The 25,378-nt window shown below is 43.0% G+C and overlaps 1 protein-coding gene across 1 annotated transcript; it reads right to left on the bottom strand.

Annotated features, from left to right (window-relative positions):
• Window positions 1-176: 176 nt before the first annotated feature.
• Window positions 177-25,378, bottom strand: LOC139459249 (uncharacterized). The gene is made up of 17 exons (XM_071240699.1): window positions 25,308-25,378; window positions 23,000-23,307; window positions 22,323-22,477; window positions 19,675-19,909; window positions 18,171-18,270; window positions 17,287-17,383; window positions 16,157-16,252; window positions 15,248-15,298; window positions 14,011-14,095; window positions 10,999-11,058; window positions 9,569-9,745; window positions 8,328-8,454; window positions 6,087-6,195; window positions 3,629-3,701; window positions 3,184-3,348; window positions 1,598-1,734; window positions 177-504 (listed from the first exon to the last, which is right to left on the bottom strand). Exons 1-17 carry the CDS (start codon window positions 25,366-25,368, stop codon window positions 195-197), a joined length of 2,346 nt encoding a protein of 781 aa, XP_071096800.1. The 5' UTR covers window positions 25,369-25,378; the 3' UTR covers window positions 177-194.

Below are 25,378 nucleotides of genomic sequence, written 5' to 3'. Positions count from 1 at the left end.
ACTGACAAAAAACAATTACTTTGAATTCTACTAACTTAATCAGTAATTTCGACCAGGATAGTGACAAATGAATTTACTACCCTGCTTTGTAGATCGCAATGGGACATCATATACCAGTCGAGACCGGTTGACATCTGATACTGTTATACATATACATAACAACTCAGCCTTAATGATCCAAGTTACATTTATAACTATAACTGTTTGCAGAAAAAGGTGACAACTAACGCCACGGCGGCAGCAACGACGACGGATAGAGGCTGACCACGTCCTCCGGAGTTGATTAACTTGTCCTCGAATACCAGTGACGCTGCTCCGTTGTTATTCACATCGATGGCGAGGGCCCCCATATTTCCATTCACAGAAAACCACATCTCCACCTTCTCCTGTTTCGCTCCTACCAAGTCGATGGTGATGACGTTGCTGAGGGTGACGTTGATAACACGTTGTCTTGACATTGGTATCCATTTGTCCAGTTCGCCCAGGATCAGCACTTCCTTGTTACTGCGGAAACAGAAGTCTGGTTAGTTCACATAAATCTCCCCAAAACATGTAATATTAAATAGCTGTAGTAATTGGCTTTCGCTTTGAAGAGAGAAATCATAATTTGTCACACTTTAGATTACATAAACTAAGATAAATAGTCTATAATAATATAATTATTTACTTTACTTTATATATGAAGTGTTGGGAAAATACATTCCAAAATCTTGGAATAGAATATTTTATGTGGAATAAAATATTTGGGATATCACAACATACTGCAGTGCCAAGTTTCATGCTTTTATCACAAAGTGCAGCGATGAGAGGTCGATTGTCTAGATGAGAACAGGTTAATTTTATAAGGTGGTATCTTTAATGTTATGTTGGGCGGAAAGCCAATATTCACGTTCGGCATGGAAATATATTTTGTCAATGCATGAGAATAACCAGTCTAGACTATCTACCAAAACAGATTCAAACTGGCGAAAAGGGCAAAATACCTGTGAAAACGATATGAATGGACCACTGACAATCAGTGATGACACCAGGTGTTCGCGAAAAGGGTAAGTATGTCCTGCCCAACCGGTAGTAACCGCCATTCACACAATTTGCAGAAACAAGTAAGTGTTTATATTTATAGAAGCGTACTATATGTGATATTGGTTTAATCACTGATTAATTAAAGCTGTAATATCATTCTTTTCGAGGATTAAAAATTTAGGGATATAATTATGTCTTTACTATGGAGTTGTCAATGCGCACCTGGGGGCACCGGTGGCCCAGTCGTCTAGGGCGCCGCGATTCGCTGTGCAGAGTTGTGTTCCTTGGGCACGCCAGAAACCTATCATTGTGGGTTCGAATCCCGGTTCGCCCCGATTATGTTTCTAGGTTTGTCAGCACCATACCCGTGCTCGTGGGTTTCAGCGAAGTGGTAAACGTCTGAGGCCTGCATCACTTGGGGCTTTTCTCCCACATTAAGCTGACAAGACGCGATATAACTGGAATACTGTTAAAAGCGGCGTTAAATCCAACTCACTCACTCAATCAGTGTGCACCTAAATAGACATATTCAGTCAGGGATCGAGTATACACCAAGGTAGTTCGTTGGTCTCACTTGAGGCTGATGACAGGAGACGTGTAGTAGAGGCAGAAGGTGTCGGCGGTGCAGCCGGTCAGCGTGAAGGGTTTGTCTTCGGAGAAGTCGTGCTGCTCTCGGGGATCCTTGGCGTTGAAGATCTTACTTTTTGGAAACTGAAAGACAGAGTTTTATTTTAGGCGAGGTGGGTTTACATAGAGAGATCCAGCAAAACTCACAGTGTCATTAACGCAATAAGGTAGTGAGTTAGTAAATGTGTTTAACGCTGCGTTGAACAGTATTCCAGTAATAACAGTAACAGTAATGCATATTAACATGATGTAGAATGACCTCCGAACTTACGTAAATGTTAGTCAGCGAGCAAATATGGTTTTACGCCACTTTAAGCAATATTCCGGCGGGTGACACCAGAAATGGGCTGCAATCATTGTAGCCCCGTCAGGAATCGAACCCGGGTCACCGGCGTGACGAGCGAACGCTTTAACTACTAGGCTACCCCACCGCCCCTACGTAAATGTTAAGAAATGTGATCACCTACACAGGTCGGAGGCACACATATGTATATATATATATATATGGACGGACACCAGGGTTTCGAGGATTCGAACCGACGTCAGCGGAACTTCATCTCCACAACGGGGTCACGGGTGGCCCAGTCATCTAAGGCGCCGCGATTTTCTGTGCAGAGTTGCGTCCCATGGGTACGCCAGAAACCTATGATTGTGGGCTCGAATCCCGGTTCGCCCCGTTCATGTTTCAAGGTTTGTCAGCACCATAGCCGTGCTCGTGGGTTTCACCGAAGTGGTAAACGTCTGAGACCTGCATCACTTCAGGCTTTCCTCCCACATTAAGCTTACACGCCGCGATATAACTGGAAAACTGTTAAAAGCGGCGTTAAACCGAACTCACTCACTCACTCACTCAATCACTCATCTACACAGCGTATCGCAGCGCCATAGACCAATAAGCCATCCGCCCGAGCCTCTCAATAAACATGAGGAATGCTGCTACTTCAAAACACGCAATTTGTTTCTGTGAAAGGAGAATGTGTTTTAATAAATACACACAGTGGAAACTCAAGTCTGCATTCATCCCTCAACATGCTTTGGGTTTTTTTATTGTTGTTAACGACGCACTCAGCAATGGCCCAGTTTTTATGACAGTACATAATTTGGTCTGGACCAGGCAATCAAGTGATGAGCATCGATGCTAGTCGTAATACGCCAGTAAATTGGATGTCAAGCTCTCTTACCAGACTGATTCCATCAGTCATCGAACGATGCCATGATTTTCAGGCAACGGTTTGTCTGAAACGGACTCTAGTGTGAAGCCCATTTCTGGTGTCCCCCGCCGTGATATTGCTGGAATATTGCTAAAAGCGGCGTAAAACCATACTCACTCACTCACTGAAACGGACTCGATAATTCACAGACGTGCTACTCCATGTATAACGCTGTAATGTCATATACGGAATTGAATAAAAACTATTTTTAAAAAACGAAAAATTTTTTTACAGGCCGCTGTGGAATAGTGCCGAGTGCTGCGTAAAACAAGAAACACGCTTTACCAATTAATTTGTATACTCATGTATTTCTTTGATCTACCTCAAACGTGAAGCCGGCGGTGGAGGGTGTGATGGCGTATGATCCTTGGAGATTGGAAGCAAAGATAATTCCAAACTTAAGCTCAGGGCCATCCCCAATCCTTGTGACGGTGGAGAGCGTCGCCCACACTTCACCAACTGGGCCGCTGCCATCTTGGAACGCCCTCTACAAGGGGAGAGAACATTGCATGCCTTCATCATGATGTTGGTAAGCAGGTTTAAGGGATAAGTCAAACAGTTCGATGTCGGATAAAAAAATATTTTAAATTAGGTTTTGTGACATCAATCAATGTAAATGTTACGATATGTAAATGTTCCATGGACAAGACGTTACAGTTTCAATTTTAGATGGAAATAACATTGGATATATTGGATAATATATATATATTGGATACATCCATTTAATCCATTTGAAAACAGTTTAACCCCATCCCTCGTGTTCCCACCTGCATGAGCTGGGCATCAACGGCCACAACGGGAAAATCCGGTCTCAGAATCGTTCCGTCTTTTAGGCAGCTCCTGGTGGGTTATAGTGGGGTACATTGACAGGATGTTACGGTGGCCAATAAGGGACCTGGGGTCTGTTTTTCAATATTTTGATATTTCACTTACTGTTATCGTAACCTTTTGCAAATTAACATGATTTGTCATACAAATATGTGATAAATCATGTATAAAGTAGATATTGAATTGCTGTATTTATCTTAATTAATATCGATATCTCACTGGAGTGAGATGGCAGTTCATGCTGGAACTATTTACAGTTTGCTTACTGACACAATGGTTTTTAAAATAAGAGGTGAGGTGAAATGGGGTTTAACTTCGCGTCCAAGATTATTGTACTTATATAGCGACGTGCATGCACGTGTCTGTCTGTGTGTGGCTGTTTGTACTTGTCCGGACTGATGCCGATTTACAGTGCTAGCCTACTGAGATACCATGCCGCAGTTTAACATGAATACCCCACTCAGACACAATATACTGACTCCGAGCCGACCAGGCCTTGTTTTCGCCCCTTAATGCCGAGCGCCAGACAGGGTAACAACAAGTACCATCTTTTAACGTCTTTTGGTATGACCCGGCCGGGGATCGAACCCCGGACATTCCGCTCTCCGGGCGGACGCTCTACCACTAGACCACGGTCGTAAGACCTATGAGATAAGTGAGAACATATATAATAAATGAATAATTTATCCTTTCTTGTCAAATAACATGTTGATCACCGCGAGTGGCCTGACAAAATGGATATGTTCACGAGTGGCATGCTTGTCGTTAATACCAAGCCAATAATCGTCTATATATTATGCTGCTGGATCAGTAACGTCACGCTGTGGTTGTATTCCTCATAATATACACAAAGAAAAATGTTAAGTACACCCTTATTTCTGAACCATGACAAATGACAAAAATCATGGCATGGGATGACTGACCACAGGAGCTGGGCGATACCAATGTCATCGGATAGAACAAACATTTGACAACAAATAAAGAAGATATTGGTGAGTTGTGATTGAAATGTACTGACAAAAACATCATGGTAACACAGTTACTGTTTTTAACCTTTGACAATACCTAAAAAAGTATATTGCTGCTGGATTAAGTAAACGAGTTACGTTTGATGTTTCATGTGAAAATGTTCCTTGAAGATTCTACTCGACATGACCCGTGAAACAGATCAGTAGCGGGTATAACCGCCACGAATTCCACCCTACGTCTCATGCCTCCAGTCAGACGTTGGATTTGTTGATGGGTCAACAACAATAACAACAACAACAACAACAACCACTCCTGGTGCAATGCTGCTTCTATTTGGCGTAAGTCTTGTACAGGAGGATCTCGTTCCTGTATGCGCCGCCCCAGAATATCCCAAACATGTTCAAGGGGGTTCAAATCTGGGCTCATTGCTGGCCAGGTTAGAGTCGTTATTGCATTGACCCTCATGTAATCAACGACTACATGGGATCGATGAGGACTGGTATTGTCATCCATGTACTGAGATCGAGTAGCAAGAGGGTGGTTGTCAAAATCAGAAACGACGACTAGCCTCAAAACGTCCCGGATGTACTGAGCCCCTGTTAAGTTGCCTCTTATGCTGACAAAGCCAGCCTGCAATCATAAGAGATACACCCCCAAACCATTACCGAGCCCCCGCCGTATGCAAATGTCGGTTTAATGTCCCTGGGGGTGTAGGCCGTGTTCCAGTGCCCCCAAACTCTCGTTCGTCCATCAGTGACGTGGAGAAGAAAGTGCCTTACGTCTGACCAATGGATCCGTCTCCAAGTTCTCAGATTCCAGTTCTGTCGCGCAATACACCATGCTAAACGAGCAGCTCTGTGGTGATCTCTCAACAAGGGACGCTTTATAACTCGTTAGCCCTCGGTCCTGCTGCTTTCAGACGGTTCCTGTTGGTTCTGGTGTTGAAACGACGATTGGGTAACCACTGCTGTTTCAGACGAGTACTTGTTGAAAAGGGTTCTAGGCGAAGGAGACGAAGAAGGTCCCTGTCTTCGCGACGTGTCGTCACAGGAGGTCTTCCGGATCTGGGACGGTCCTGTACATTACCCATTTCTCGACAAAACGGCTAACGACAGTGTGATGATACCCCAAATTCCGACCAATGGAATTACCAAACATTCCTGCATGCCGATTATTTGCCATCTTGTGGCGTTTGATCATTGCCTTCATGCCATGGTCACACAATGTCATCGAATAACTGTTTCAAAGCGAGCTTCCGTGACGCATGACTGATTACATCATCTCGAGAAAACATAATTCTTCCCGTAATTATATCTTTCATGACTGTTACCAATATCGGCACCAAACAATAATGAAATATATTAGGGTATGCTTAACATTTTTCTTTGTGTATATGTCAACACTTGTCCCTCGTTCAGCTGTACTCACTTCATGATGAGGGTTGTGTTGGACTTCCACGCCTCGTCGCCAGTTTCAAACATCCCCTTACTGAGGGACGATATCAGACCCTGCCGCTGTGAGTTGGGATCCCCCAGAGCTTATGAACAGAACAGCAAACAATCATCAATAAATTGTGCTCCCGCACTTAGGCCCAACGAAATTACTAAAGAACAGCTATCACCAATATGCGTACTTCACGCATGTATTCCCCCTGAACGTACAAACATAACAGCCAACAGTCATCAATGCATGTACTTCACGCATGTATTCCCCTAGAACTGACAAACAGAACAGCGAAGAGTCATCAATACATGTACTTCACGCATTTATTCCCCCAGAACTGACAACCAGAACAGCCAACAGTCATCAATACATGAACTCCCGCATGTATTCGCCCAGAACTTATAAACAGAACAGCCAACAGTCATCAATACATGAACTCCCGCATGTATTCGCCCAGAACTTACACACAGAACAGCCAACAGTCATCAATACATGAACTCCCGCATGTATTCGCCCAGAACTTATAAACAGAACAGCCAACAGTCATCAATACATGAACTCCCGCATGTATTCGCCCAGAACTTACACACAGAACAGCCAACAGTCATCAATACATGAACTCCCGCATGTATTCGCCCAGAACTTACACACAGAACAGCCAACAGTCATCAATGCATGAACTCCCGCATGTATTCTCCCAGAACTTACACACAGAACAGCCAACAGTCATCAATGCATGAACTCCCGCATGTATTCGCCCAGAACTTATAAACAGAACAGCCAACAGTCATCAATGCTTGAACTCCCGCATGTATTCGCCCAGAACTTATAAACAGAACAGCCAACAGTCATCAATACATGTACTTCACGCATGTATTCTCCCAGAACTTATAAACAGAACAGCCAACAGTAATCAATACATGTACTTCACGCATGTATTCTCCCAGAACTTACACACAGAACAGCCAACAGTAATCAATACATGAACTCCCGTATGTATTCTCCCAGAACTTATAAACAGAACAGCCAACAGTAATCAATACATGAACTCCCGCATGTATTCTCCCAGAACTTATAAACAGAAAAGCCAACAGTCATCAATACATGAACTCCCGCATGTATTCTCCCAGAACTTATAAACAGAAAAGCCAACAGTCATCAATACATGAACTCCCGCATGTATTCCACCACCCCCAAACCCCACCCACCCCCACCCACCCCCACAACTGACAAACAGAACAGCGAACAGTCATCAATGCATGTACTTCACGTATTAAGGACTTGTATTTGATAAGTTGGTAAACGGATGACCTTTTTCAAATACCAGAGGGGAAAAGTAGGTATACCGAGTTTTATTTTAATATTATTGAAAATTGAAAGAGCTGTTGTATAATGTGATAATGTCTGTTCAACTGCAACAGTTTGTAAACATTAATCTGTGCCTGGCTGATTTTGTGTAAAACAATTAGTTCAATGAAGTCTGGAGTAAGATATTAATTTGCTAACATATCACTCTTACCCCTATTGAAATGTAAAATTTGTGCCGAAACAAGGAAATGTATTAACTTTCAAAGATAAGATCTCTAAGATACTCAGTTGTGTATTATGCGATTTGTTTTCATTTTAAAATGTTTTAAATCAAAGTAAATTTATGTTTTAAGAAATGTAACCTTTGGGTGCTGTCTGAGCAGCAGTACGGTTCATTTTGTACATATAATATCACTTACGGGTGCCACCGTTTGGGCAGGATACGCTCACCTTTTCGCCGGCACCTGGTATCATTACTAGTGGATAGTGCTTCATTAACACATGCTCTTGATATAGTCGGAATCGTACAATCGACTCTGCGTTATGCGGACATATCTACTGGATATGGAAAGGGTTTTGTCGCTATATTTATTATTCAGATATTTTCAATTGGAAATCAAACAAATCGAATCAAATGAAAGGCATATTTTGCTTTGTTTCTCAGTTTTCATAGATAAGGTATAATGCCGCGTTTAACGTATTTCGTTCATAACACGGTATATCAGCTTAGTGTAGGAGGAAGCCCGTGTGATACAGGTCATTTTCATTGCAAGGGTTATGGTAGTGAGAAAATGCATAATCAGTGCCAGACTGTGACAATTGGCGAAAATGTACGGGGTCTCAAACGTTCAATAGTTAGAAATGATCAAAAACATGTTAATTCACATTATCATTCATTATAGTATTAATAGTTAGTACCCCCTTCGTGCTGTTGTGACAGAAACCCGTCCTTAGATATGGCGACTTGTAGACCACTGGCAAATATAGACGTCAGACCGATCTTCCACTGGTCTTCGGACGCGCCGTAGTTGGGGCTCACTCGAATCTTGCAACGTGAAGAAAGTTCACAATAACGACCAATTACAACGGCGCAAATAGATCTATTGGGAGATAGAGGAATATCATAATTCGATTTGTTTCTTGTTGAACGCCACACTCGGTAATATTCCAGTTATACGGCGGCTTGTATATGATTGAGTCAGGGCAAGGCAATCCAGTGATTGATATTGTGAAATTGTCCACGCCGTCAGACCACGGTGATGCAGGACCAATTAAGTACCGAGCCTGACCACCGCCTCTTAAGGCGTTTCCTTCAGTATGGACCAGGAACTAATTATAACCTTGAATTCACACGCGTTTGACGCGCGTTCGTGGTGCCCGCAATTTAACATGGCTCAGGATGCCAACCATCTTTTGAAAAGTCTGTCTCGTTATTTCATACGATTGTATGCGTGCTTCTGACACGATTGCTTCCAACCAACTCTGTGGCAAGTAACTTGTCGTAAGAGGCTACCAATTGGATCGGTTGTCAGGCTTGGTGACTTGGTTTATTGCGTTATTGGTTTATTGTGTGTCATCGTATCCCAATTGCGTAGGTCGATGCTCATGATGTCAATAATTAAATTGTCTGGTCTAGACTCGATTATTTACAGACCGCCGTCATATAACTGGAATATTGCTGAGTGCAGCGTTAAACAACAATGAAACAAACAAAAAACGTTCCTTCTCCATATAATTGCCATATAATTCACAAAATCGATCACTGGATTGTCTTGTACAGACTTACTTTCAGGACCCGTGAAGATCCGGGGTAGAATAGGTTTTCAGCGACCCATGCTTGCCGTAAAAGGCGACTATGCTTGTCGTAAAAGGCGAGTAACGGGATCGGGTGGTCAGGCTCCTTGACTAGGTTGATGCATGTCATCGATCCCAACTGCGTGGATCGATGCTCATGATGTCAATCACTGGATTATCTGGTCCAGACTCAATTATTTACAGACCGCCGTCATACAACTGGAATATTGCTGATTTCGGCGTTAAACAACAAATAAACAAAACTTATTTTCAGGTCGCTGTCATAGAGATTATATATATCTAAGTGCGGCGTAAGACAACAAACAAACACAGTAACTGATTACATAACAGTATTTATTACTTACCTGTGTGACGGCGGGTATCTCCAGAGATTGCATAACCATCCGCGGGAGGGCGCCACTGTACTGGATGGTGATGTTGTGTTTGGTGGCAGCGGTGCCCATGTTCATCAACCAGTCCCTGCCATAGTCCAGATCCATCTTCAGGTAATCAAACTGACGGAATATTTCTGTCATGTTGTCCTGAAAACAAATACGATTGGATCCAATTAATTATTTTGTTTGTATTAGTAGACATACTTCAACACATCATTAATCAATACTGACCAATTTCCAAGAAAAGGATTTTGCGCATGCTCTTTCTACGAAGATTTTAAAGACTGCCACACCATTCCTTCTCCAAAAGTTCAAGATCCCAGGAAAGCTTTCAAAACGGTCTACGGCAGAAATTTTGGAAGGATTTCCAAATGTGACGCATCAGTGACAAAAATGATGTACGATGCAATTCCCTATTTTGACCATATGTCCCCGGTTTTTTTCAGAGGAACAGTTGACTTGCCTTTGCATGCGTTTGTAACGGGTGGGGCAGGATACGCTCACCTTTTCGCTCGCACCTTGTATCAATTGCTTACGATGCAGTCGGAGTCGTTCAGTGGACTCTGCTTTTAGATTATGGAAATTATGGGTTTATTTAAGGCGGTAGGTTTTGTTCTATATGCCTTTATCGAATTAGAATCAGACATGGAGGTGTCTGCAAATTGATTTGCTGATTGAGTTAGTGAATGTTAGATTGTAACTCGGCAGTCAGCATTACGCAAGCCACATTACGGCGTTCTGCACATAATCGAATGTCGTAACGATATGGCTGAAATATTGCCCATGTGACGTTAAATAATACCTCACTCACTCACTCATAATCGAATGTGAAGCAGGCACACCAGTAACTGAAACCTGAGCGAATTATCATGTTTTGGTCATATGTTTCGACTCGGCTCACCTCATTTCGACCAGCGTTGGGAGCATTGGAAATGGATTTGACGTGTCCGTCATGTTACACACTCTAGCGGAAGTCGAAAACCAGTTTTCAATGTTGCTCCATTTGACATTGTACACCTAACTTCATTACCTAAACATTAACATTCTCAGAATTAGCTGCCATGTTGATGGGCTAACCAAGAAATTATTTTTGCGTTTATGTTGCCATAAACTGAAATAAAATGTTTTTATTGACCTAATAATGTTCACTGCATAAAAAAAACCGTCATGATCCGTGAAGATAGGTCTTCAGCAACCCATGCTTGCCGTAAATGGCGACTATGCTTGTCGCTGAGTTGCTTGATGCATGTCATCGTATCCCAGTTGCGTGGATCGATGCGCATGGTGACAATCACGGGATTGTCTGGTCCAAACTCTCTTACTTACAGACCGCCATCATAGAGCTGGAATATTGCTGATTCGGCGTTAAACAACAACAACAACACTGCATAAAAAATTACCTGAATGTAGGTAGTCATGCCCCACTGCTTTGCTTCCCCGAACAGGAAGTCCCAAAATGCCTGTACATGGAATAAAACACATATAGTGAACAAGAGTGAGTTGGGCCTAACGCCGCCTTTAACAGTATTCTCTAATTATTGTAGTCAGTTCACGGCGTGTCGGCTTAATGTGAAAGGAAAGCCCGAATGCAGGTCTCAGACGTTTAAACGCCTTGGTGAAACCCATGTGGATGGGTATATTATGTCTTAATTCTTATCTTATATCATATATCTTACACATAGGGGCCCAGGCATTATCAGAATAATCTTTCGCTTTATGCCAGTTGGCTAGCTCACGCCAGTTGTTTATTTTTTTATAATGTTTTAATTTGACGTTTTCCATTAGAAGAGAGGTCGGTCACATGACCGCGAAATTGACGTTCATAAGTGTATGAACGACACAACTTGACGTTCATACGTTTTTCACGAGATAGTGTTCTTGAAATGACGTAAACACTGACGGACAACTTCCACATTCCCGATGAACCCCTTGGGAATTCCCTAGCACGAAAACATACAAAGGCGTTCTTTCTGATCATTTAGAACCTTTAATTTTGGTCTCAGCGTTCCAGTATACATTGAAAAACGTCAAGGAGCTTGACTGTATGATTGTTCACGAATATCCTCGCTACGACCCATCCTAATGAACAATCGAAGAAATGCACCTCCCAACTATCGTCAGTATCGACTCGATCCGTGTCTTGGCCATCTTCAAGAGGCATGTGAGTTAACTGACTATAAACGTCCAGTTTCCACCCTTGCCGAACTAGGCTGGTATTATGGACTTTCATGCATATTTCGGTCGACTGCAGGATTTGCAAACCACGTGCACCGCAAACTCGTTGTCAACAGATATTTTCCAAATCTTTTCCTGTTTTTAATCAAGGTGCTCACGTGATTTGATGCACTTCACGATGTAAAACTCGTTTTATCACAATATTGATCTTGATTATCGATCACATCGTCTTGACTGGGCGCCACCGTTTTGTTTGAAGCAAATGCAAGTGATACGAGAGGTAGAATCTGATTGGCCAATAGGAGAGGCATAGAAAGGACATAACTCGTAACAGCCACTGGTGGCGCTACGATCGAGCCCAGGAATTCCAGCCTAGTTCGGCAAGGGTGGAAACTGGACTAAACTCCAGTTAACTCTCTTGCCTCGTGAAGATGTGTCTTGGCTGACAGTAACCATCTCCAGCAATCTACGAATTTACCTTAGTGTTTGTTTGACGCATCTTTAATCACCTTTCAATGATCGGCCAGTTGATCAATGATGACTAACACATATAACCGCCACAGGTTCAGTAACAACTTCGGAAATCTCCCGTCACGTTGATCGTGTCGGCCATTTTGACGTCTTGTACTTGATGTAAATGTATTACGACGCGCTGTCATTGTCACTGACTAACTGCGGTTGTTCTTTACAGACCTTTCTCATCTGATGAGGATATATGAACACGTGCTGCGTAAGATAATTCTGAAGAGCAAGTTGTGCATCCATACGCTCATGTCACCTCTCTATTTGAGGAACTATTTTATTCCGCGGTATATCTGGTTGTTGTATGGCTGTCAGTGTAAACATGAAGTCACACGTACTAAATGAAATTGTGTTTAGATCTTGGCCTACATCCTTTGAGGTAAGAAATCGTGATAAAAAAATTATAAGAATTGACTTTCACTTTGTGTGAGTTAATTGGAGTGTACCAAGCTCCGACGTTCATACAGTTTGGCCCCCACTCTATGAAGGTTCATATCACAATGAACTCACACAAAGTGAAGGTCAATTCTTAAGTTTTGTTTGCGAAGCTGCCCTTAGAAACGTGACGTCATGCCAACGCATTAGTAATTAAAGATGACGTCATAGATATAAAAAAATATACGACTCGTGGTCGTTGTTTATCGCACAATAAAACATTTTTTATCGTATTAGATATCAGCATTATGTACAGCCTTCTTAAGGATGTTAATACAATTTACAAGCTCTATACATATTTGCCCGTATGTAAATAAAGATTACATTTGGCATTTTCTGAATATTCTCACAATTCTCACAGCGTTATGAGATGGATGCGATCGTTCGGCCATTGCGCTTATCTGCTTTGCACAGCTACCTCTAAGGGAAACAACTCGCTACCCTCTAAACAATAACGTCGTCAAATTTACGATGTCATCGAGTTGCGAGCGTCTGGTCGTAACTCATGAAATGACGTCATGATAATAGAATGTTTTATCGTGAAATAAACCACACCTCGTTATTTATTGTTCGTCATTGCTGAATTTATAACGTCAATTCAACATTAGCTTGACTTAGCTGAAGTTTTCTCGGTGAAACAAACATAATGCAACTCAATGGAATGCACTGCCCATTGATGCCAGGGGATCTGAAGATGTCAACACCTTTAGATCAAAACTCTAAGACCATCCTCTTCAAAAGAGCATACGACTGAGCGATCTTGAGCAGGCAGTTGTCTGGATAAGTAGCGCTAAATAAATACGTAATTTAATTAATTAATTTAATAATTATATAGAAATAGTTGTACAGAATAACCTCCTCGCGAGTAAGATGCACGAAGTTTGTGTTCTTCAGAAAGGCTCAGGACCTACTTCACTCCATCTTCCCGAGGCAAGCGTGTCCACTGGCCTATATCAAAGCTTAGTTTCTACCCTTGCCACAACAAGGCCACATTCCTTAAAGGATGAAATTGACATATTCCCGCGGTAACTCACTTTCATGCGAAGGTGTACTAGTCGTATATGTTGATTTTGTGGAACGTTCTCTGATTGGACTATCAATGTTAATGGATTGGTCCAATCATATTAAGCACGGAAAAGTGGGCTTGATGCGGCAAGGGTGGAAACACGACTTTGATAAAAAGGTTAGTGGACGCTCTTCCCTTGGGAATATGACTTCAATTTATCCGTATTTCCTTGTAGGTTATTCTCTGTATGTACAAAACTTGTGTTTTACTGTACCTCATCTTTAGGTAGAGCCATGTCACCGGATATGTCGAAGTTGTACTGCCCCTGATTTTGTGTTGCGTAGATTGTATCACTTGACCTTCACAATGGAAATATATAACCAACTCTGTGTATTACGAAGTCGAATAACATATCGCTCACAGCGAAGTAAATTGTAATCCGCTGTAAGTGATAATATTTCAATTTGTCCTTCAAGCTTTTAATACCACTGGGCTGTACAGTTAAATCACCCACCCTACAGCCCAGACTTTGCCCCCAGTGACCATTTCCTGTTCCGGCAAATGAAATCTGCCCTACGTTGAAGACGCTTCCAGGATGACGAGGACATAAAGGCTGCCACAGATCTGCGGATTTCCATTAAAGTTGTGTTAAAAGATTGAAGGACAAATGGAATAAGTGTGTTGAGGTGAATGGAGATTATATTGAAAAATAAAAGTGCTAAAGATATTCTGCGACTTGGTCTTATATTGAAGTTGCAAAACGTATTAAAGGCCTCTCGTACATCGTGGTGTTAAATACTGAATATAGATGGTGACGTCATATACAATAGATACACGGTGGTGTTAAATACTGAATGTATATGGTAGTGTTATATACAATAGTTACATGGTGGTGTTATATACAATAGATACGTGGTTGTGTTATATACAATAGATACATGGTTGTGTTATATACAATAGATACGTGGTTGTGATACATACAATAGATGCGTGGTTGTGTTATATACAATAGATACGTGGTTGTGTTATATACAATAGATACATGGTTGTTTTACATACAATAGATACGTGGTTGTACTATATACAATAGATACGTGGTTGTGTTATATACAATAGATGCGTGGTTGTGTTATATACAATAGATACATGGTTGTGTTATATACAATAGATACGTGGTTGTGTTATATACAATAGATACTTGGTTGTGTTATATACAATAGATACGTGGTTGTGTTATATACAATAGATACATGGTTGTGTTATATACAATAGATACGTGGTTGTGTTATATACATTAGATGCATGGTTGTGTTATATACAATAGATACATGGTTGTGTTATATGCAATAGATACATGGTTGTGTTATATACAATAAATATGTGGTTGTGTTATATACAATAGATATACGATGGTGTTACATACTGAAGATACATGGCGTTCTACTTTAAAGTCATATAGTGACGGTTTATGTGTCTGTCAGTGCCGCAGACAACTGTTCCTATTCACTTACCAGAAGTTATTCTTGGCAACAACCGGAACATTAATCTTGTTGTGCAGCTGCCTACAACAGACGAGGCCATGGTGTCAGGTTACATGCAAAGAACCGCAACACTTAACACAGGCCTCGATAATCCAGACCATGTGCACCTTCGGTAAGTCCCACACAATGCTTTATAAGCCTGAGCTACCTCCTACCCCAACCACCACCCCCTACCCACACACCATAAAGAACCGGCACAGCCCACGCCCATGCTTGTATATCTTTTATGCGATACCAGTGATTGATCGAGATTTCGAAAGGGACTTTCCTATACCCTGTGTAAAGCATAACTTTCATCGACCATTGGTGAAATGCAACACTTCAGTTCCTTGAACATGGCTGCAGCAAAGATCACGGTCGAACACTGATTAATTATTATATGACACTTGTGAATTTACTATATGACAATATATCCCTATCGTGCATAAAATGCTGAAGGGGGTTTCACAAGAACGGGGATAGTATCCTTTACAGATGACTTGAAATTACAAAGTTGAGGTGAATTGGGGAATACTGTCGTGTTCTAGGTTATTGCACTTGTACAGCGACGTGCATATGTGTGTCTTTGTGGGTGCTTGTACTGGCCCGAACTGACGCTGAGTTTACAGTGCAAGGCCACTGAGATACCACTCATAAGACACATAATACTGACCAGTCCTTGTTTTAACCCCTTTAAGCCGGGCACAGGGCAGGGTAACAACAAGTACCATCTCTTAACGTTACGGTATGACGCGAACCACCGAGCTTCGCTCCCCGGGCAGACGCTCTATCCAACACACCAGGAGCAGTCTGTTATTTTATAACATTACTCTAAGGGTCACGACCAGTATTGTGCAGGTTACGTGTTCGATAGTGAATGTTACATTACTGAAGACGTACTCGATTCCATTGGGGAAGATGTCCGTGGGTGCTGTCCACTCCTTGACCCCTCCGCCTTGACCTTTTGTGAACCACCAGTTGTCCAGTTCCACGTACCTGCAGCACAAGAAGAGAGATGGGCAAAACGATATATCTGAACACAGGGTTGACTTATGTAGTGTCATTCCTCACCCACTTTAAAAAGGTATTAGCACCTCCATGCATGGTAAGCAGAGCTAGCTGCACGGCAGGGGGGGGGGGGGGGTTACCTACATGGTAAGGCGAATTACCTGTATTGAAGGGAGAATTACCTGTACTGCGGGGAGAATAACCTATATGGCGGGGAGAGCTACCTGTACGGCAGGGAGAATTATCTGTATGGCGGGGAGAACTACCTGTACTGCAGGGAGAATTACCTGTATGGCGGGGAGAACTACCTGTCCCGCGGGGAGAATTACCTATATGGCGGGGAGAACTACCTGTACGGCAGGGAGAATTACCTGTATGGCGGGGAGTATTACCTGCATGGTAAGGCGAGTTACCTGTATTGCGGGGAGAACTACCTATATGGCGGGGAGAGCTACCTGTATGGCAGGGAGAATTACCTATATGGCGGGGAGTATTACCTATATGGCGGGGAGAGCTACCTGTACGGCAGGGAGAATTACCTGTATGGCGGGGAGTATTACCTATATGGCGGGGAGAGCTACCTGTACGGCAGGGAGAATTACCTGTATGGCGGGGAGAATTACCTATATGGCGGGGAGAACTACCTGTACGGCAGGGAGAATTACCTGTATGGCCGGGAGAATTACCTATATGGCGGGGAGAACTACCTGTACGGCAGGGAGAATTACCTGTATGGCGGGGAGTATTACCTATATGGCGGGGAGAGCTACCTGTACGGCAGGGAGAATTACCTGTATGGCGGGGAGAATTACCTATATGGCGGGGAGAACTACCTGTACGGCAGGGAGAATTACCTGTATGGCCGGGAGAATTACCTATATGGCGGGGAGAACTACCTGTACGGCAGGGAGAATTACCTGTATGGCGGGGAGAACTACCAATACGGCAGGGAGAATTACCTGTACGGCGGGGAGAACAACCTGTATGGCAGGGAGAATTACCTGTACGGCGGGGAGAATTACCTGTATGGCAGGGATCTATTAGCTGCAGCTGCAAATACAGCTGTGATGGCGTCTTCATAGTTACCCTCGAAACTCCCTTCCTCGTAGTAGAAGGACCCTACAGAAATAGACACAGTGAGTGAAAGCGTGGATGTTCGTCTACGCTGCGATCACAGATATTCGAGTAATGTGACGGTGGCTTGTAAATTACCGGCTGGACCTGCCACAGCAGTACCTGTGAGAGTGATCAACTATACAACCGACTGACAGTACATTGTGCTTACTTTACATCACGGCGCAAGACACTTGAAAGGGGCCTCTCACAATGTGGAGGATCATACCTGTGCCTATGGCTGCACGCTGCGAGCGATAAGGTCCGTGATTGTGTATAGTCGAACACTGATTTTTCAGTAACTGGTGATTGTCGCTCACGATAAAGAGAGTACTCGATTCACGATGACAACGCAAAACTCGTCGAATAAAGCCAGCGAACGATACCCAAAAGCTGAAAGAACTAACGTAACGTGTGGTCTAAATTCGCCAAACTGAGTTCCACTTTATGTGACTCCAGCGTTATGATTACCAGTTAAAACAAATTTGTAGAAAATAAACAGTGACGATTGAAAATAGCACGGTAAAATAAGCCTCGCTATAAGAATAAGCTGCAGCTTTAAAGAGATGGTCGATGACTAACTACGCCTATAAATAATTATTATTATTAAAAACACTTTTTCACAATGGATCCGCGTACAATGCAACAATGGTTAAACAAAGGACAACCAAAATTTATAGACAATACCATCATAATAAGCACCATATATTGAAGGATATTTTCATGTCTGACCTGTCAGTTTCAATCAATAAATCTCACGCAATCTCACATTGTCTCGTGTAGTGTCACTGACCTTCTCCGGTCCAGTAGCCGATGTTGTTGACAACTGGGTCGGAGGGTCGGCTCAGCCGGTAGTATAAGCTGGCGATTGAGTTGCCCCACACGAACATGCTCTAAACAAACAGATCAAACCAAACCAGATTACCGTCCTGTTGGTCGTTATAGGATTAAATAAGTGAGTTAGGTGGGTTTTATGAATGTTTCAGTCAAAGATATGAGCGTCAGCTTAATGTGGGAGGGACTATGGGAAGGTCTTTTACCTGGTTTGTGAAACCAACGAGCACGGATATGGTACTGACAGGTAAAAGGTAATCAGGGCGAATCTGAGATTAGAATCTCTATCATAGGATGCATTCGTCTCCACTCGCCTCTTTCCGTAACCTGCAAGAAGACTCGTCCCCCTATCGATGAATGTTATGTGCGAAAATACGACAAACCAATCAAAATGCGCGTATGATTTCAAGTTCTTCGTCAAAGAATCCCTCAGAAATGATGTTTGATTTTACATGTCTTGCATCTAAAAATATACCCAAGACACAGTTAAATGTGTTCTATCATACTGTATAATTCGGCATGTTCCGGTGTGCTATAAATTGCATCTGAAATATATATAATATATGGGGAAATATATGTGAACCATTACGCAACGAGTTGACAATTGTTTTAGCTATGCCCGTTTGCGCCAAGACGGAACCCGGTCGCAAAAATTGACACGAGAGAGGCACGAGTCGCTTTTCGACTTGTCCCGGAATAACACAAGTTGGTCAAGAATGTCATAGGATGATGGCATGCCTAAGGGACGCCAATCTGACCAGCAAATTGCGGTGCCTTGTGCATACTGAATTGCGATAAAGGAAAAGCGTTCGGTGTGAACATCGCTATTATCTTTACGGATACCATACGAGCTCTCAGCTCGAAGGTCATCATATCCATACTGTGCAAGGGTGGCCCAGTCGTGCAAGGCCCGCAATTCTCTGTGCAGAATTGTGTCCACTGGGAACGCAAGAAACCTGAGATTGTGGGTTCGAATCCCGGTTCGCCCCGATTATGTATCTTGGTTTGTCACCCTCACATCCGTGCTCGTGCGTTTCACCAAAGTAATAAACGTCTATTATATGCACTGCGGGACTTTCCCCGACATCAAGCTGACAAGCTGTGATATAAATGGAATACTGATCAAAGCAGCGTCAAACGCACCTCAATCCCTCATAAAAATACGCATGTTTTGTTGGTTGGTTTGTTGTTTAACGCCGCACTCAGCAATATTCCAGCTATATGAGGGCGGTCTGTAAATAATCGAGTCTGGACAGACAATACAGTGATTGAAATCATGAGCATCGATCAACGCAAATGGGACACGATGGCCTTCATCAACAAAGTCAGCGAGCCTGACCACCTGATCCCGTTAATCGCTTCTTACGACACGCATGGGTTGCTGAACATCTATTTTCCCCCGGATCTTCACAGGTCTCAAACTCTATATCGTTTATCAAGACATGTAACCACTGTAATAATACCTCTGTGACGTCAGCTGAATAGGCCGTTAAAACTTGGTATGTGAAATTAGTTGGAACTTGGGTAACACCGCTCATGATTCCCCAGTATACGTAGTCGTTGTCGATGTCCCTCCACAACGACGTGGACATGAAGTTATCCTGTGGACCTATGGTGATGGCGTTAAAGCTCTTGTCGAACAGGTTTAGGGGAGCCGACCCCTCCAGGCCATCCTGAATGTTGGCCGTCTTGTTCCACCTGGAGAGAATATAAAACGTCAACTCTAGAGAACAGCCAGTCTCATTTATCCGCCGAAACGGATTCCATTTGGCGTAACAGACAGAATAGCGATAAAACCTTAATGAACGGAACAATGATAACACCAGGTGTTCACAAAAAGGGTAAACACGCACTGTCCTACCGAAACCACGCCACTGACACTCGACGTTTAAAATGTGGGCGGTCGGGTAGCCTAATGGTTAAAGCGTTCGCTCGTCACGCCGAAGACCCGGGTTCGATTCCCGACATGGGTACAATGTGAGAAGCCCATTTCTGGTGTCCCCCGCCGTGATATGCTGAAATATTGGTAAAAGCGGCGTAAAACCATTACTCAATCACTCGCTTAAAATGTAAGTGGTTGTTGCCTGACGCCACACAGTACTCTTGCCATACGGCGGCCTATAAACAAGGTGAATCCAGTGATATGCTAGCGTACTTACTGACACGTCTTCCCTGTAAAGTGCAGAGACTCTGCTGTTTATAGGTAATGAGAAACGTTTAAGCAATATATTTGTTCTGCAACACCGCGAGTGACAGTTATAATGTCTTGGCCAAACCATTTCATTTGTCGTTCACTCAGACATACGCTCTACAGCAAACAAAGGATATGTATAGAGGCGTTATGTCTGTACAAAATCTTCATGATGGAACACACTCGGGGCATTTCCGAGTCACAATGTGAGTGACTAAAGGGTAGAAAACGTGTAGGCTTTGTGTTACTAATAACAGCAAGATATGAACGAGGTGAGGTGACATGGGGTTAATGTTAAGAATATCTCACGCAAACAGCGACGACACACAGTACTGACCCTGAGGCGACCAGTCCTTGTTTTAGCCCTTTCATACTGAACAGGTAGGGTAACAATACGTACCATCGTTTGACGCCTTTCGTCCGTCCGAAATATTAATAAAATATATATGTTTAAAAAGGTACCATTTGAACGTAAAATTATCTCAGAGGTTTGTGTGCGAAATTGGTTAAACGCCTCACCAGTATTTCAATTATATCAAAACGTGTCAGCTTAATGTGGGAGTGAGTGAGTATGGTTTTACGCCGCCTTTAGCAATATTCCAGCAATATTACGACGGGGGACACCAGAAATAGGCTTCACACATTGTACCAATATGCGGAATCGAACCAGGGTCATCGGCGTGAAATGCGACGCTTTAACCACTAGGCTACCCCACAGATTGACATGCACGGTACTCTAAACTGTACATTGACAAGCACTGCACACTAAACTGTACATTAACATGCACTGCACACTAAGATGTTCATTGACATATACGGCACACTAAGCTGTACATTGACAGACACTGCACACTAAACTGTACACTGACATGCACTGCACACTAAGCTGTACATTGACATGTACGGCACACTAAACTGTACATTGACATGTACGGCACACTAAGCTGTACACTGACATGTACGGCACACTAAACTGTACATTAACATGCACTGCACATTAAGCTGTACACTGACATGCACGGCACACTAAGCTGTACATTGACATGCACTGCACACTAAACTGTACATTGACACGTACGGCACACTAAGATGTTCATTGACATATACGGCACGCTAAGCTGTACATTGACATGTACGGCACACTAAGCTGTACATTAACATGCACTGCACACTAAGCTGTACATTGACATGTACGGCACACTAAACTGTACATTGACATGCACGGCACACTAAGCTGTACACTGACATGTACGGCACACTAAACTGTACATTAACATGCACTGCACATTAAGCTGTACACTGACATGCACGGCACACTAAGCTGTACACTGACATGTACGGCACACTAAACTGTACATTAACATGCACTGCACACTAAGCTGTACATTGACATGCACGGCACACTAAGCTGTACATTGACATGCACGGCACATTAAGCTTTACACTGACATGCACGGCACACTAAGCTTTACACTGGCATGCACGGCACACTAAGCTGTACATTGACATGCACGGCACACTAAGCTGTACATTGACATGCACGGCACATTAAGCTTTACACTGACATGCACGGCACACTAAGCTTTACACTGGCATGCATGCCTCACAAATAAAGCCTTACATTGACGCTTACCCCAAAGTAACGAGGCAAGGCCTCAACAACTTCTTGACTGGGTTATCAATTTGGAAAATAAGTCAAACCAGGTGTTGAGTTATGCCGCCGACAGTAAAACATGATGTTTACAAGGGACTGACCATTCTATATTATGGGGCGTGCGATTTGCTTGACAAAAATGATTTGTTCGAGAAAATACCGCAAACAATCATTTCGCCACAGGCTTTACATGCTGTTGAAAGGGTAATTTCTTCTCGATTGCTTGCGAGACAATGGTCGGTCCCTAAGCTGACTGTTTCTCCCACCTGCCCACCACCTGCCCCGTGTAGCCGGCAAACTCCCCACCCAGAGACATGAAGCCTAGGGGATACAAGTCGTTCTCCATCACGAAGCCGGGGAACCCACAGATGACTTTGTCGTAGTTGAAGTGGTTGATGTCTGTAGCGCCCATGGGGAAGTTCTGAAAGTGTAAGAAAAAAAGCAAATTTAAAATCGCGTCATCAAGGCTTGTGAAACCGGGACCCATTCCAGAAAACTGTCACAATTTATCGGGCGAGTCGTCACAATCGCTATGCAGAGTGCATCCCTTAGACGTGTCAAAATCCTATGATCCCGGATCCGAATCCAAAACACGCCCTGATTACGATTCCCGGTTTATCAGCACCATACCCGTGTTTGTGGGTTTCATGAAAATGATAACTATTTGAGAAAACCACCTCCCACAATCACATTATAAATAAACACATGAGTATAGAAAATCTTAATCCATATATAATACCCTTAACAAAATTCGGTCAGGAGATATCGGATCTTGGGTAGGCTAGTGGTTAAAGGGTCAACTCGTAACGTCGAAGATTCGGGTCCGATTTCGCACAGTGAATCATAACCGTGGTGCTCTGGGCAACATATCTAGACGAGAGCCCTTGACGACGTAAAATCCTATCAACCCACTACCTCCTTCAGCAACTATCTTAGATCTTACCACTTTAAATGTCAACAGCTCGTCCGAGGAGTATGCAAGGACACTTGCGACGATGGTGACGTTGTTGGCGTTGAAGGTGATTCGCGTCTCAACGCCGGGTCCCAAAAGATCCCCTGTGAAGCTGATGTTCGTGACGGACTCAACCACCAGAGATCCGTCGTCAATGCCATACCTCTGGTTGTTCAGAACGAAGAACGTTGGGGCACTGTTTAACCAGACCGTACCCTTGACCTTCAGTTGATAGGTCCCGTTACTGGCGACAACCACCTGTATGGCAGGAAAAGCGGCTTGATCCGCAGGTGCTTGTTCTGGAAAATAGAGGTTTGGGAAATAGAGATTATTAGCCGAGAGTGTTCACGTGTCATAAGTTTCATATATAAAGAATCCAAATTATATAATGCGAGGTATTGACGTTGTGAGATCTACGTCGCCGAAGTCATGTCATTTTAAAAACAAATTCGAAACTTAGGACATATTGCTATTCACTACTGTAACTTACGAACCGCGTAGGAATACAAAGCTTGAGTGGACAGTCTCGTTCATGATATTGTGCCGAATGCTTTGCATCCATGTTTGTTAACATGAGTACTCACACATCTAAACGTGTTGGGGAAATTTATGCAACAGCTTTGTAGCAAGTAGTAGTCACATCGATGTAACAAAAGTAGTTCCTGCGAGGTGACCTACTTTTTCGGATGGTGGTATCACGTTTATCGGATTGGTATGTGACATCGATAACATTATTTATATTATAATATAATAGTAAAGAATGATCTATTGCCCAGATTTCACCAAAGAAATTGTCCACTGAACACGCTGGGTGTCAAGAGTATGTTATGAAGTAACCTCAAGATTGTTTGTTTCTACTTTCAGGGAAAACGCATGTATATTAGGCATCAAACAAAAACACACTTTTTAGCAAATTGTGTGAGTGGCGGGTGCTACCGATATGCTTACACGTTTGCGAACACCTGGTGTCATCACTGATTTCCATCGATTCTTTGATATAATTTTCATCACTCGTTATGTCTAGGCGATGATATTTCATACTTACCAGACGCAATAACCGAAAATATAGCCTTCCATAAACCCTCTTTATGGTGAACACATATGATTACAGACCCACTGTACTTTGCTTCAAGGCGACTATGCTTGTCGTAAGAGCGACTATGCTTGTCGTAAGAGCGACTATGCTTGTCGTAAGGGGTGATTGTGCTAGTCGCAAGAGGCGACTATGCTTGTCGCAAGAGGCGACTATGCTTGTCGTAAGGGGTGACTATGCTTGTCGCAAGAGGCGACTAACGGGATCGAGTTGTCAAGCTCGCTGTCTTGGTTGATGCATGTCATCGATCCCAATTGCGTGGATCGATACTCATGATATCAATCACTGAATTGTCTGGTCCAAAATCGATCATTTACAGACCGCCGTCATATAGCTGGAATATTGCTGATTGCGGCGTTAAACAACAAACAAACCAACCAACCAATCTTGGCGCCTTTTCATAATAGTTTACATCTGCACACACTACACGTACGACCATAATCCGGAAGAGAGCAAGCATTACACTGCCTGGTGATTTATCAACGTTTATGTGAATTTCCTATTCAAGATGAATATATTTAAGGAAATAATAATTGAAGGCGGTAATGGAGTTACCAACGTCAACAGGACAGAGATAAGAGTACGATTACTATTAAGTATCAGTGGCAATCTAATCTATCTGTCACTGAAGCTGGTTAGCTGCCTTCATTGTACACTCTTGATACTGGTTACAAACAACAGAAGTATGAAGAAAGATTTTGGATGATAAAATCTCACCCTAGTGTCTTTTGATATCAACAAACGCCGTTAAAGTTTAAACCTCGTCGGGGGGCGGTCGGGTAGCCTTGTGGTTAAAACGTTCGCTCGAAGACCCGGGTTTGCTTTCCGACATGGGTACAATGTGTGAAGCCCATTTCTGGTGTCCCCCGCTATGATATTGCTGGAATATTGCTAAAAGCGGCGTAAAACTACACTCACTCACTAAAGCTTATCGACAAGCTTCGGAGGTTTCAATTTTTATCGACTCGTGTTAATACATTTAATATCAACAGACACAAGGGAGATATTCTGTACATGCAGAATATTATATTTCCACTACTGGATTGCTGTACAATGATCGTCGCCACTCACAGAGCGTATGGGACAGGACACTATCGTCACGTGATCTCAACACTGTACGACTTCATGATGGGCGACATCGTTTTAGACCAGCAATAATGACAAGCGTCACAACACTGAAGATTCAACAATGAATATGTTACTTACCTGTAATTATGGCAAGCATTAAACTGACCGTTGTCAGAAGGATGAGGTTCGTCGCCACCATTTTGTCTCCG

The sequence above is a fragment of the Haliotis cracherodii genome, unplaced genomic scaffold (genome assembly GCF_022045235.1).
Source record: "Haliotis cracherodii isolate W230 unplaced genomic scaffold, xgHalCrac1.p SCAF_13, whole genome shotgun sequence".
NCBI classification, from domain to species: Eukaryota; Metazoa; Mollusca; class Gastropoda; order Lepetellida; family Haliotidae; genus Haliotis; species Haliotis cracherodii.
Note: the sequence above shows the minus strand (reverse complement) of the source record. Positions and strands in the feature narration are given on the sequence as shown.